The 15,564-nt window shown below is 30.0% G+C and overlaps 1 protein-coding gene across 1 annotated transcript; it reads right to left on the reverse strand.

Moving 5' to 3' along the window:
- Nucleotides 1-2,707: 2,707 nt before the first annotated feature.
- Nucleotides 2,708-8,708, reverse strand: LOC114398997 (type I inositol polyphosphate 5-phosphatase 2-like). The gene is made up of 7 exons (XM_028361093.1): nt 7,987-8,708; nt 7,791-7,881; nt 7,446-7,556; nt 6,697-7,260; nt 4,733-4,996; nt 4,097-4,280; nt 2,708-3,444 (listed from the first exon to the last, which is right to left on the reverse strand). Exons 1-7 carry the CDS (start codon nt 8,099-8,101, stop codon nt 3,370-3,372), a joined length of 1,404 nt encoding a protein of 467 aa, XP_028216894.1. The 5' UTR covers nt 8,102-8,708; the 3' UTR covers nt 2,708-3,369.
- Between the last annotated feature and the right edge of the window lie 6,856 nt (nt 8,709-15,564).

Consider the following 15,564-nt stretch of genomic DNA (forward strand, 5'->3'; position numbering starts at 1 on the left):
CACCAAATTGGATTTGCGTAAGGCATTCCATCAGATAAGAATGGCAAAAGCTGATATCCCTAAGACTGTGTTTCGCACGCATCAAGACCATTATGAATTCAAAGTCATGCCATTTGGGCTCTGCAACACCCCTTCCACATTCCAGACCACCATGAATGACCTCCTGCAACCCTTCCTTCACAAATTCATGGCAGCGTTCTTTGATGATATTCTCATTTACAGCCCATCATTTTCCTCACATCTAGAACATTTGGAGTCCGTTTTCACCACTCTCTCAATGGGCCAATTTTTCTTGCATCATTCCAAATGCATCTTTGCTTGACAACAACTCACTTATCTCGGTCACATAGTTTTACCTCAGGGTGTCTCCCCAGACCCTGCTAAAATTCAAGTTATGCTTGATTGGCCGCCACCATCTTCACCTAGTGAATTACGAGGATTCCTTGGGTTGACTGGTTTTTACAAGAAGTTTATTCGCGGCTACGCCACCACAATTGAACCACTGACGACATTATTGCGAAAGGATCAATTTTCTTGGAATACTGATTCCCAGGCCGCTTTTGATAAGCTAAAAACGCTCATGACCGAGGCCCTTATCTTGGTACCACCAGATTTCACTATTCCCTTTGTTTTGGAGTCTAACACTTCCGACACTGCTATGGGTGTCGTGCTATTGCATAATTTACACCCTGTAGCTTATTTCAGCAAACCATTCTGCCCTCAACTCAGGCAAGCATCCACTTACGTTCGCGATCTTCACGCAATTACCTCTGCAGTCCGAAAATGGAGACATTATTTCTTGGGTCATGCCTTCATGATCCCCACTGATCACCAAAGTTTAAAGAACCTCATGTCCCAGGTAATCCAAACCCTAGAACAACAAACTTATCTGTCTAAGCTGCTTGGGTATGATTACACCATTCAGTACAAAGCTGGATCCAGTAATGTTGTGGTGGATGCTCTGTCTCGCATCACAACTCTGGCCACCTCTCATTTGTTCACCTTGTCACTACCCAACTTTATCTTTCTCGATCAACTCTGTCGTTCTTTACATAGTGACACCTCTTATATTGATCATTTACAACAAGTGCGCATCCACCTTGATTCTCACCCAGGTTTCTTAGTCAACTGTGACCTTCTATTTTTCTAAGGGGAGATTTGGTTACCCGTCGATAATAAATTCACCACCATGTTAGTGGCTAAATTTCATAAAACACCTTTAAGAGGTCACATGGGAGTTGGCAAAACATTGCATCGCCTACAAGCTAATTTCATTTGGCCCCAAATGCGAAATGGTATCTATAAATATTTTGCCCAATGCTTCATCTGCCAATGGGCCAAGTATGAAGCCAAGAAACCTGCGGGTCTTCTGCAGCCTCTGCCTGTTCCATCTTCCATATGGGGAGATCTTTCATTGGATTTTATCATCGGATTGTAAATGTACGAATACAGGTTTTTGATGATGCTAAAGTATAATCAAACAAGATTGCTTCAAGAAATATTCAAGGTTAAGCAAACAAAGATTGCTTCAAGACTAATTCAAGGTCAAGCAAACAAGATCAAGTAAATCTAAGATAAGAACTTAGAAAGTTTGTTTAAAGAATGTCAATTTGATTGCTTTAGTTTAGCCTCAAGATCTTTAGTATCAAATACTCTTTTATCAAAGGCTAAATCAATTCAAAAATACATTTTTGAACTGGTAATTGATGGGTCTATTAATTCTATGCAAAGAAATGGTCAGATTGTTTCTAACGATCCTACACCATCAAGGCATACTTTCATCAATAGCCAAACAAAATTTCTTAGAATGACTCTCATGAACAAGTTTGGAAAAGAAAATGTAACAAGCAATAAAAAGGAAAATATAGATCCTACTTCAATTGCATCCTCTTCATCATGTCAACCTCATAATACATCTTGATGAATAGTAGAGAAACAAAGTGGGCGGTTAAAAAGAATTGATGAGCTGCACCCTTCTTACTTTCCCTTGCAATATCCATTGTTATTTCTTAAAGGCAAAGATGGATACAGGGAAGGCATATTGCATAAGGCTAACTCCCGCAGTCCCGCAGTCAAGCTGCAAAGAGGAAAAAAGTAACAATCAGAGAACATTTTGCATATCGAATGCAATCAAGACCTAATGAGGCTTAAACTATTCTAAGATCAAGGAGATTGTTCCAACAATTTGTAGTACATGGCTACACCATGATTAAATCCCAAAGACTAAACTATGTGAGAGATCATCAACAAGATCTAAGGATTGACAAATATAAAAATTTGAGTCATTCCATTTCAGCAAATTATAATCTACTACAATTTTAACTTTGCCAGCATTTTTACAGGTTCCAACATACTCACTTTTTGAAGAAGTATCAATGCATGTTTGTCCCTTTTATCAAACATGCAAACCATTACTTATATCGTTTGTAATTCAACCTTATTTTTATGCTAATCATATATGGCATACCATATATAATATGTCATCACAATATATATATATATATATATATATATATATATATATATATATATATATATGGGATCTCATTTCGTTCAAATGTTAACTTGGTTAATATCGTTTGCAATTTCTTTAATATAATTAAATTACCAACATATATTATCAAATAGCACGGGCAAGTTTCTAGTTTACAATATAAAAAAAAGTTCGTAAAAGTCACGTGCATATCACAAGAATGCTTACACCATAGACACATAATAATATCAGACCATACAATAATTTGTCTAATTCAAGGGCTTGTTTGTTTTACAACCAGAATCAATTCCTCTTACATGTCACAGGTTTCAATTACAATGTAAAATTTATAATGAGTTTAGATACAAATCTCGATTATTTTAAAATTATTTCTATCATAGTTAATTCTACCCAATTTAAAACAAACCAACCCTGAAATTTTGTTATCGCGTTGCAATGAGACCTGCTTTGTTCGTGTTGCATGGTCTAAATTCGAAAAGGCCTTGTATTATTGCAATGATGAATCAGGACAATTTTGCATAGGAATAGAAAATGAGAAAAGTTTGGAAACGCAATGAACCAAATATTCTTTTTTATATTAGTTTTGTTAGATTCCACTAGTTTCTGATCAATGATATTTGTATAATTCACAAAATTTATATTGTAATTTTTTCTTAATTGGACTTAGACCTTTCCACAATAGACCTAACATCCACCTTGATTATCAACACCAATTGTATTTACCATGGCTTGCCATCTAACAATAACCTTCCAAATCCTGCTATCCAAAAAAATGTTGGGTTTTAGGAAAAGCAATTATGTGTCATTTTTGTGATGACCGTGACCTGACTGAAAATTTGTGTCACCCCTTTAATCTAAAGTTTTATTTGCTAGTGTTAGAAGCCTTGTAAATTCTTCGTTAACAATGATAATAAGGAAGATTTTCCGTCTTCATCTCCTCTGTTCATCCCCTGCCACAATTAATGGAAATCATGAGCTAAGAATATGAACACTTTTTTATATAGTTTGTTTTATTTTAGGTAAAATTGTAAATTTCGTTCCCCTAGTTATTTTTAATTTCAATTTTGGTTTCCCTTTAAAATTATTTAACACATTTAGTCCTCTAATTATGTTCGTAAATGTAATCACCAAGTCCAGATTTAGACGTTGATTGTTACAACGTTGACTGTTACGTATCACATTCTAATTGGACGATGACTACCACGTGTCAGTTCTGATTGGAAGTTGACAACAACAATACAGTTTCATCGTCCATAGAGTCAACGTCCAATCAGAACCTGATATGTGACCGTCATCGTCCAATCAGAACTGACATGTGACACGTGACGATCAACGTTCATTTGTAACAGTCAACGTCTAAATCTGGACTTGAAAATCACATTTACGGGATTGAATATAATCGGAGAAATGAATGCGTCAATAATTTTAAAGGAAGACCAAAATCGAAATTAAAAATAATTAAGGGATAAAAATACAATTTTACCTTTATTTTATTAACATGATTTCTCACTTTTGTATTCTTAACATAACCCATGTTAACAAAATCATATTTAACTCTGGTGGATTAAATAATAACTCTTACAAAGAGCACCGAGAACTTACATTCTTGGGATTCAACATTGTTGGGGGGATATTATGTAACTCCATCAGTCCTCTATTAGATGATTTAATTTCAATTTGTGTAGAGAAAAGTGCTGAAACAGGACGATGATCAGAGAACTTGCTTTCACTCCGAAAATAGTGAAGTTGCTCCACTCCTTTACCATACCATAGAATTCTATCACACCTGCCCACATGTAATTAATTAAGTAACAACTTGTTTAATATTTTTTATGATGGAAACAAATTCATGTATGATGCAACAAATCCATGACCTATACTATTAGAATTTAGTTCTATTTATTCTCAACGTAAAAAAAAATACTATCAATTATTCAAAAATCATTAATGATATGACTTTTAAAAATAATTTGAAAAATCAATAAAGTTATCATGCATTATAATTTGTGATTCAACACTAGTGTAAAAACTTTACATGTTAAAAATCATTAATGTTGACTTTTAAGAGTGACTAAAGAAAACAATAATTTTATCATACATGATATGATAATATGTAATTCAACATTATAGGAGTGTAAAAACTCTATATGTTATCCCCCATAGACTAATTATATTAGTGTATATAAGCAACAAAACATACAAAAGACAAGTATGAGTGAGTGGTTACTATATATATACCATGCTGGAGTTCTTTGTTTTTCTCCGGATCTACTAGGGAGGCTACCACAGTATCTATTGGTAGTGGAGGATGAGTATTTATATGTTGGAGCGAATTCTATGTCACCCTCTTTCCAACCCTCGAATACTCCACCTTCTTCTAGTTCTTTCTGGAGCTGGTCAAACTCTTGCAAAGCCTTCCAATCTTGCTTTCTTATCAAATGTCTGGCAAAATTGTCCTCCAAGTATAGCCTATAGTTGAGATCCCCGAACCAGAATATACGGCTGGTATAAATCAGAATGCAACATGGTTAACAATTAACATAACATGTTGTGTTGCACATATAGAGACTTAACTAAATTAGAAAGAAAAGTGTTTATGTAGGGACTAAATTTATATATCTTTTAAAGTTTGAAAACCAAATTTATAAGTATGAAAGTATAAGAACTTTGACAATGTTTGACTGAAAATACAGGATTAGGAAACACATTTTTTTTCCTAGAAATTTTATGGAGACAATAATTGCCTTACATTTTATTGATAGTTATGGATTTAGTTAAAATGTTGGATCATGTTTTGGACTTGTAGTTTTAATTCACGTATACAGACAAATTATATCATTTTATAAAAAGCACAGTAATGGTGGATAGTGTTAAGGAACAACATGAGGTTTTAATCGACATTCATATTTTTCTCTCTATTCGCATTATATTTGTTGGGCATTTTCGTATATTATTGGTTTTGTAACTTAGAGATAAATGTTAATTATAGTTAGTGAGATACTGGGTTTTTTTTTGTGAGAAGATGCTGTAGTTAATTAGTGACTAATTAGTTTTTTGTTTAATCAGTACCAATAATTATGAATAATAAATTGGGAAACCAATTCCATCAATCAAATAATTGATCTGAAAAATAAGGTCTAAGAACTTATGTGGGTAAAGGACCCAAGACATTAACAATAGAGTGGCCATACAATAATTTTTTATTTTTAACAAAAAAATCCTAAAAAAGAAAATATGACGTGTGTACCTTTTTTTTCTTTCACTTTATTTTCTTTTTCTTTAATTCCTAAACGGAACACATAGGAGTACTACCTAGTTAGCTGGGTGTATACACTAGAGTACAGAGTGATTTCTTTTTATGATGCAGGCTAAGAATTTTATAGCATGTAGGAGGAAATTCAAGCCATGTTACTCAATTTAATTGACAAAACTCTAGCTACCACACGAGTTATGTTTTTTAGTGGACTTAGATATCTCATAATTGAAAATGACCTGCTGGTACACAAGATATATGATATATCCCATTTTTCCACTGTGTCAACATCCATAAATTTTGAGCTCATCATTTACTTTTTTATCACAACATTTATTACTTGAGCTGCAATTTAAAATCATATCTTCAATTATTGGATCGGTATTAAATACAAACTCTATGGTATAATTGATTTTCAGGTTGGTTTTGATTTAATTGGCAACCCAGAAGATTCTCTCTAGCACTATTCAACACTCTTTTTTCTCCTGCTAAATGATACAGTCCCCATGAAACGGATTTAGGTTTAATTGAAGACAATTCAAAATGTTCTAACCAACAGAAACAAAACCAGTTTTATTAATCATTATCCTAAAAACAATAATTAGAGAATTAAAAGTAAAAAAATTTAGAGTTAATAATTAATTACAGTTTTGATCCCTTGTTATCATTATTTCTCTAATTTGTCCCTTCTACTTTTTTAATGTATTTAGTCTCCTAATTCTTTAATTGTAATTTTAGTTCATTTATTAACTTAATATTCAATATTTGACAGAAATACCAACTTGACCCTCTATTACACATCCACATCAGCATTCTGCTGTTATATCAACAGTTCCATTAAATATAAGATAGTAAAGAGAGATTAAAATGAAATTAAATCAAAATACTATTAATTACTTGTGAGAACAATAAATACTAGTTGTGAAATGCAGAGTAGAGACAAACTTACTCGTGGCCTAAGATGGTTAGAGGAAAATGATTATGGTCTTTTGTGGTCCTAGAAAAAGATGTTCTCCTAAAAATCTCTGCTACCTGATGGTTCCTTCTCCCTTCATCACCCTTCTTCTCCCCAGATGCTAAGTGTGCTGCTACAAAACAAAAACTTGTCCCTTCAATTGACATGCTAACTGCCACTGATCCTTTGTTTCCCAAATACCCCATCACCCCACATGCCACTGAGCACACTCTCACATTTGAGACACTATGATTCCTCAACACCTCTTCCCTCATCCACACACTTATGAACACTCCAACCATCTTCTTGCTGGCCACCAGTGTGTACTTATCATTATTTCTGTTGTTGTTGTTGCCACCTTTTGTGTTTGGATTCTCCACATACTGATAATTATTGTCATCATCATCACATGATGAAGAATTCTGCATTGGTGTCATCCAAGGGCATCCAAACTTGGCATTCAGTGTTTTTCCTATTAGCTGGTTCCAGCTAGTTGCCACAGCTGGATCCTCTGCTCCTATCACAGTTAAGGTCTTCAAAGGTACAATCTCTTGAAACCTGACAAGATTCAGAAAAGAAAGTTCTAATCAAATACAATATTGAGGATTTTATCTAAATTAATTAGGCTAAATTTGTGAACTCCTTATCCTCCGATTAACTAAAAAAAATTAAAAAAATCAGTAGAGGGTATTACTTTTTTCAAGAAAATGATTCCAATTAGTAATTAGTATTTATATACATACCCAAGAACATATATATCTGCAGCATTCTTGAGATTCAACCACTCATCCAAGTCAACAGCCAAACTTCCTACAGGAGATCTTCCAGCAACATTCCAAGTACCAACAAAGACCCTGAAATATGCACAGAACTATATCTATGTCACACAAATAAAAACCATAGACTAAAATGAGTCAAATGGGAAGAACTACACACATATATATATATCATAGTTGATAAAAAAAATATATTAGATGAGGAGACACCCCAATACTACCTCGCGAAGGTGTCAATGATATGCTGGAGCTGCCAGCCGAGGCCTACCCAGAAGATTAATTTACAAATACAGAAGTAATTAATTAATTTACCTTAGTTTATTTGTTGAAATGCATGGATCTAATTCCAATGAGCGCAGGGAGAGATTGCCCTCATAATCATCACTTTCATCTTCTACTCCATCTGAAATACATGGTGCATGCACCCCCAAAATTAATTCAAGTCTTTGAAGTATAAGAGCATAGATACACATAAGGAACATATATATGTACATAATCAATAAAGAACCTTGTATTTCATTCAAACTGAATGATGATGGCCTATCTTCCTTTTGCTTGCTATTGAACCAATTGCGTAGCCTTTGATGATATCTTCTTGGCTTCTGATCATTCTCCACCTCCATGACAAGAAAGGAAAGGAAGGTACCCTCTTCTGAATTTTATTTTTTTTGTTACATACACAATTCAATTATAAGATGACAAGTTGATGTGATATTGCTGTAAAGGTTTATTGTGTTAATCGTCCTTTAAACCAACAAGAGGAAGTGACAAAAAAAGGGGGGGTTGCTTAAGAAGGGGTTAGGCTAGTTTTTTTAGCGTTAAACACGAGAGAGGGAAATAAGGCATATAAGTATATATTTTTATTTTTATTCTATGGTATTTTTTTTTCTGTGTCAAAAGACAAGAAACCAAGTGGGTAAGAAGCCTCATTTTCAACACTTGGAAGGTGCAATAAATGATTTGCATCCAAAGGGGAAGGAGAAATTAGATATAGGCCTCACAAGGTTCCATCATTTGTTTGATTATTAGAGCCCCGTTAGGTGGTGCTGGTCACGTATGTCTCATGGAATATCTACGTGACATAGCTGTTGTTTCGTTATTATTGCATGTTAAGTCAAATAATTTTGTGTATACCCTAATGTTCCTCCTCCTGTTTGGATTGGACCAATATTGTTCATCGAATGAAGACTACTAATAGTATTATTATTATTGTACTACTTAAATAGAGTCTCTTGCTTTTGCATATATAGCATATGGTTACAGGGCTACCTGTCCAGGTTGTTTTGGTTATCTATCACAGATATTGTCTTTGTTGATCGAATTTATATAAACAAAATATAATATGTTGTTGTGCATTGTGTTTAATGTAATTACAAGGTTTTGAAAAATTGAAGGCCCTGCCCACCCACAACTATATGTTGAAAGATTTTTTTTTTTTGAGGTTAATTATGAGATTGCCATGAGATGAGTTCTTATGATGGGTCATGGAACTCATGATAAATGGAGTTCCCTAAAAGACATATATCTATGAACTTAGGCCAAGGTTCGATCATTTTCATAGTTATTTTGATCAAAATATATATAATGTAAATTAAGATTAAGAAAATTTACATTAATTTAAGATCATTTTCAGTCAAAAGGTGACATTAAATGTATATGACCACTTAATCAAATATTTTTAGTGGTTTAAATCCTATAAAATTTTGATTAACATTAATTTAAGTATAATTCAACTGCAGTTGAATTCTTTTTTTTTTCTTTTTTTTCCTATTGCAGATTTTTTATATTCTCTTGTAAAAAAAATAACTATCGTAATTATGTAAATGTGTCGATTTTTTTATAACTTATTTCAATGAATATATTAACATCTTGAATGTATTATTATTTGCATTTGATCTAATGTGGCTGTATGCAATGAATAAAACCATCGTTTTCCCGAAAAGGTCTTAAAATCGTATCTAATGTGACTGTAGTTTAATCTCATATTATTATTATTAAAATGTATATAGTTGAGAAGTGATACATTTCGTACGGATAAGGGAACTTCCGTGGTGGTAAGTTGAACTTGAACAAGGCCAATAGTAATGTTGTTGGGTAGCCACAAACTCAATGTAGTTATTAGGTATAACCTTTATTTGAAAAAAATAAAAAAATAAAAACTTGGACTTATTAGGGCTCCAATTTCTTAACTTCTATATTATAAATTTAAGTCTTTATCGTAAATGCCAGACATCTTTTATCATGTTCTGTTTTTTATGTTTATTTTATATATTTTTTATAAAAAAACAAATTCAAACCATTAATTATTTCAAAATTTTCTTTCTTGTTAAATTTTTTATATTAAAATTTTAAATTCATAAATCTCAAATTCAAATATTATTATTTTTTATTTTACGTTAAAATTTCTTCTTAATCTTAAATATTAATAATGTATACACACAAAAAATTCTTAATAATATATACTTTAAATTTAATTTTTTATATTATTATTTTCTCCCAAATTTACTTTATTTTTAACATAAGTTAAAAAAAAATAGTCCTATATCACATAGATATTTTCTAGTAATATGATATTTCAAAAAAGAAATTCAATGATCATTACATTGATCAATTTTGTGCCCATGAATATACTGAATTAAGAATTTAAAATATTTTAAAAGATTTTTCTTTATAAAAAAATATCTTGTAATATTTAATTAAAATGTTTAAATGATATAATTAACTAAGTCTTGTGTGATATTTAATTAGAACAATCGAGATTTTTTAGAATGAAAACAAAATCTAGTAGTATTACTCTTTAATATTTCTGTCAATAATGAAACTTTTCTTTCTCTCATTTTCTTTATCTCATATATTACACATAATTCATAATCCCTTCTCTTTTCATTGAATTAGGTCATACAGTACCATACTTGGTAATTTTTTTCTTCCAATCCTACATACCTTCTCAACAATCAGCTAAAAGCTTTTTAGCTTTTGTTTTTGTTTTTAACTTTTTCAATTTGTTTTGGACAACAAATCTTCATCTTCAATATTACTAATTACCTAATATCATAATTTTGAACCTATTATTTAAACTCAAGAGTAAAAATGAGAAGATATTAATACACGAAAAGGCTATTATAGCTTTAAATATGTGGGAAAATGCTACTAATTAGGACAACATGAAGAATTAAGCAATATTGGTTTTATTTTTTTATTAAAAGATTGAAAAAATTATATTGGTTTTATTTTTCTTTATTCAAACCATAATTTCTTTGTTATCTTTTTCATAGATCCTTGAAACTTTGAATATTTTTTGATAATCTATGGAATTCTTTTCAATCTTATAAATTTATTAAGGTCTTCCAAATCTTTTAATTTTTTTAATATAAATATACTAAAAATTAAACTACAAATTCTCTATTGTAAAAGTTTTTTTATCAGCTAATAAGGATTTTATGTATTAAAATGGTACCAGGGGTACCAACCCAATAGAGAGTTTAATCAACAATAAAGCTACAGGTCCAACAAAACCAACAATAAAAGGTTAGTCACTCAAAACCAACAATAAAAGGTTAGTCACTCGTTATGGGCTAAGTCAGAAGTAAATAGATATTTTGATCTCTTTTCACTAATGTTACTTTTAAATTTAACGATAAGAATTATTTTGTAAAACTTATAAAAAATAGAAATTATTTTTTATATTTAAAAAATATAGAGACTAATTTATAAAATATATACAAAGAGAAGAATCAAAATATTCTATTCACTCGCAAGTTAGCCATAATTCTTGAATAGCCAATTGTTGGAGACACGTTGAACGCACAGGACCACAACTCAATCAACACATTGAACTACTAATAAAACAAATGTATCATAATCAGAATTAACTACCCCTAAATTCTCGATTGTAAAAATATTTTTTTTTTAAATCTTATACATCATTACATTCTTATATAATCTTTTAAAAATCTCAATCTAATACACTCCTAAATTTTAAACAATTTGACTTTTCTTAACAAGCTAGATATGGAAAGTTTCATGAACAAAATAAATGAATAATACAGTGAGAAATTTATCCTTTTAAACAGTTCATTCAAGTAAATTAATCAGATATAAAATAGCAAGACACTCAAACATTCCGAGCGATAATTAAAAGTGAAAATTGACAGATTTTTCGTGAAGTTTTACGAATTTGAAGCTGTCTGATGGATGAGTTTCATGTTTTTTCTTTTCAAAGGAACATATATACAGCTGTAATGCATGGTAAGCGGAAAAGGAAAGTTTATATAGTTTTTAAAAGAATTTAACAAACGAGTATTATTGGTGTAAAAGTTTTCACATCATTAATTAATTAAAAAATACTTTTAACAATTTTTAAAACAATTACTATAAAAACTAACAAGCTTATTATACATATATCTTGTGAACCAAAATAATATTGTTAATCTAAATAAAAATGAATTGAAATTTTTTAAATAAAATTTTAAGTTCAAATTTAATGAATGAAAAAATATAACTAAAATTAAAAAAATTAAAAATAATTAGTTAAGTTCAATAACATAAATTAGTAATCAACCAAAACTATAATAAGATATAAAAAAAATAGATTATAATATAAAAATATTATTAATGTATATATTATTTATTTATTTTTAAAGTCTGAAATAGTCCACTTGGATAATTGGTGTGAAACTCAATGTGATTTAAAAATAAAAATAAATAAATAAATCTAAAAGTGTGCGTCTTTTGAGAAGCTCAATGTTCAAAATCTATCCTGAATTAATCCCTCCCTCACATGTTGTCCATATTTCAACCTTAACATCCATTAACTGAAAACTCCCTCCTACCATATCCAACACGATCTTCTATGTATAATCATACATCGCCATCATCATGTTACTTAATCACACATTCAGCAACACCATTCTTTTCTATACCTACACACTAGAGAAATAATATTGCTCGAGTAGGGTAATAATTATAAAAAATAATTAATTTCTCATCTTGAATATGTAATGAAATTATATAATTAAGATTTAAATTTAAAATCACTAATTATATTAGAACACAATATAATAAATTGATCATATGCTCATTGATGAATAACACTATTTTATTCTTTTAGAAAAATTAAAATCAATCATATTAAATATTAATTCCTCAAAAGATAAAAGAAACATCTATAAAAGATGAAAAAATAATTTTTTAATTTTTTTTAACATTGATTTAGTTTCTAAAAAATAAATGGATAAATATTATATTGAGGGGTTTAATTTAGTTGGTAGAATAATGGGTATGAATTATTATAAATTCATAAATATTATTTATCTTTCAAAAATAAAATTATATTTTTTATTAGTAAATAAATTAAAAGTATCTTTTTAAAAATATCAATCTCAAATATTTTATGAGCTAAGATGATATTTTTATACTGTAAAGCAATCCTCTCCTCCTTATCCCCACATTTTTTCCCCCGGCCCAAGTCCCATTTCATGAACTGAGCTTTCTTATTTATTTATCTTTCCCAATAACTATATATTCAGGTTTTGTATTTTTGTAGTGTGGATTTAGTGTTGCAGGCTCTTTAGGAAAGTGACCCTACTATACAAGATTCAATGGTTGTTATTTATTAGTTGCTTCTTTTCTTCTGTGCATAATTTGTGGCAAATTGCAAATATGCCTAGTTATTGGTTTCTTTTTTTGGTTTATACAACCGTGTTCCCCTTGATTAATATGTGTCTTTCATTTTCAGAAGAGACTACAAAACTTCTAGCATGTGCACTACTATTGCTCTATGTTGTACACCAACATTTTCCTTTACTTTTGATAGTAATTTCCAATTGATCACATCCATGGTTCAGTTCCACGTTTCCTCCATAATCATGTTATGTATATCTTCTACATGCAGACAGAAACACGTCTTTAGATATAGTTTGTGCATGTACAATAACAAGATGGTCTTATTTGTTAATTGTTATTAATTATTGACTCATCAAGTAGGAATAAAATACGGAATATTCTTTCTGCATGAGGTATTTACTTTCTCATATATATGATGCTTATATATAATTCATATAATGTTTAAGGTTAATATACACATATTAAAATAATTAATTGACATATACTTTAATCAAAATATCCTTATTCAATCCTCTACTCCAACTAAAAATCATAAATTGCATTTCTCCCAATTATTAATTTCCAACTAAATCATAAAATGAAAGTATAATTGAAAAAAAAAGGTAGTTGGATTTCTAAAAGATTAATAAATTAGAAATAAAATTAAAAAACTAAACCATAAAGTTAGCAATTAGGCCTCAAACCAACAGTGATTGTTCATAGTGAAAGCATATTATTATTTTAGATCAACTTTATTTACAATATCAATCATTTGAATTTATAAGTTATTACGCTGAGATCGAGCTTTGCCTAACTACAAATCCTGTTCAAGGGTCAATCTCACAACTTTGGCTTATGAGAATTTCCTAAAAGAAAAAATAATAATTCGGAACTCTAGAGAAAAATATTTGTTGGTTTATTAATTGATGATTTCAACTTTCAAATGATTCCTAAACCACAAAATTTTGATGGTTCCTAGAGCATGACTGCATGATTTGTTAAGTCGACCCCGGCCCTAGCATCATACCAAATCAAAATGAATAATATATCGTTTCTACAGTTCTCAGTTAAATAGAAAGCATCATTAGCGTTTATTGATTTTCTTAGTTCAGTAGAAAGCATTAATGATCATTAATTGAGGTTCACAGTTAAGCTTCTCAGTCAAGTTTCTGGGTGATTGGATTCAGGTTTAATTTTGTTGAAAATTAGACAACTAATTCGATCGGAGATAGCATAATTTAGGACCTAGGTCGTTATTATATGCATGGAAGGAAAAAAATCTTTATAATTCAAATCTTTAAAGAATTTTGGAAACGATATATATATATATATATATATATATATATATATATATATATATATATATATATATATATATATATTTCTTGCTTCTTGGATTTTGGAAACATTATAATTTCTTCATCTAATTTTATCTCTAATTAGAGATGAAATACTTTCTCCATTTCCAATTATAACAAAAGTGTATTTTAACTTCTGTCTCTATTTTCTTAGATTTTGTTAATGCACCAACCTTAACAAAAAAAAATCTATAAATAATTATACAACATCAAATTCAACTTTTATGATAGAATCACAAATTTTATAACATTCAACTTTTATGACAGTTAATTATCACACACATCAATCAATTAACATGAGATTATTTTAACTTTATTTATGATCTCAATTTCAAATTTTGAGTTTGAAAAACTTATTATTTATAATGACTCTCATAAAAGATACTTATGATTTGTACCCAAATGTGTATTTATTTTTAATCGTAAATATGTATTTAATTAAGTCTAATTGCAAAGTGATCTAATTACAATATAAAACAAATAATCTACTCACAAATCATAATACAAAAGAAAAAGCAAACAAACTAGGACCACCAAAAGTGAATGAGCACAAACACAAGTAATTTGTTAGGCCGCATGGGCGCAAGTAATTGCATGTATAAAGCCCAATTGTAACGCAGGATATTCTCTGTTTCCATGGGCCGCGGCTAGCATTTCCATCATTTTTTTATTCCTATGCTTTTATTAAGCAACGATCAACATTCAAAACACTTTAAGGGCATCTATAGATTATAATTGGTAAGTTAGGAATTCAATTATTAAGAATATAACGGAGTCAAGATGTGGGTGAAGAAGTACAGAATGAATAATCTAAGTAATATCACTATATCATTATAATTAGTTAGGAGGGTGAACAAAAATGTAGGGGAAATGAACCTAATGACAAAGACAAGCTATTATAGGTTAATTCATTGAAGTTTTAGGTCATTGGTTGTAAATACTACTAACATGGGATATTTAATAATAAAAAATGTTGAAATTGGAAAAAAAATTAAGGGGTTGATCTAAATGTCATGTGTATTTTGTGCAAGTGTGTTGTCTAAAAGAGGTTCTCATTAAAAATGTGACTGGGAAAACCCCAAATTATGACTTCTACCATATAGGCTGTGTGATCTTCATATAGA

This window comes from Glycine soja, chromosome 19, assembly GCF_004193775.1.
Source record: "Glycine soja cultivar W05 chromosome 19, ASM419377v2, whole genome shotgun sequence".
Taxonomy (NCBI): Eukaryota; Viridiplantae; Streptophyta; class Magnoliopsida; order Fabales; family Fabaceae; genus Glycine; species Glycine soja.

Excerpts from the sequence above, each read along its gene's own strand:
- LOC114398997 (XM_028361093.1), bottom strand. The coding sequence starts at position 8,101 with ATGGAGGTGGAGAATGATCAGAAGCCAAGAAGATATCATCAAAGGCTA. Across the intron at positions 7,882-7,986 it reads CAGTTTGAATGAAATACAAG|ATGGAGTAGAAGATGAAAGT; the intron begins GTTCTTTATTGA and ends CATGTATTTCAG. Across the intron at positions 7,261-7,445 it reads GCAGATATATATGTTCTTGG|GTTTCAAGAGATTGTACCTT; the intron begins GTATGTATATAA and ends GAATCTTGTCAG.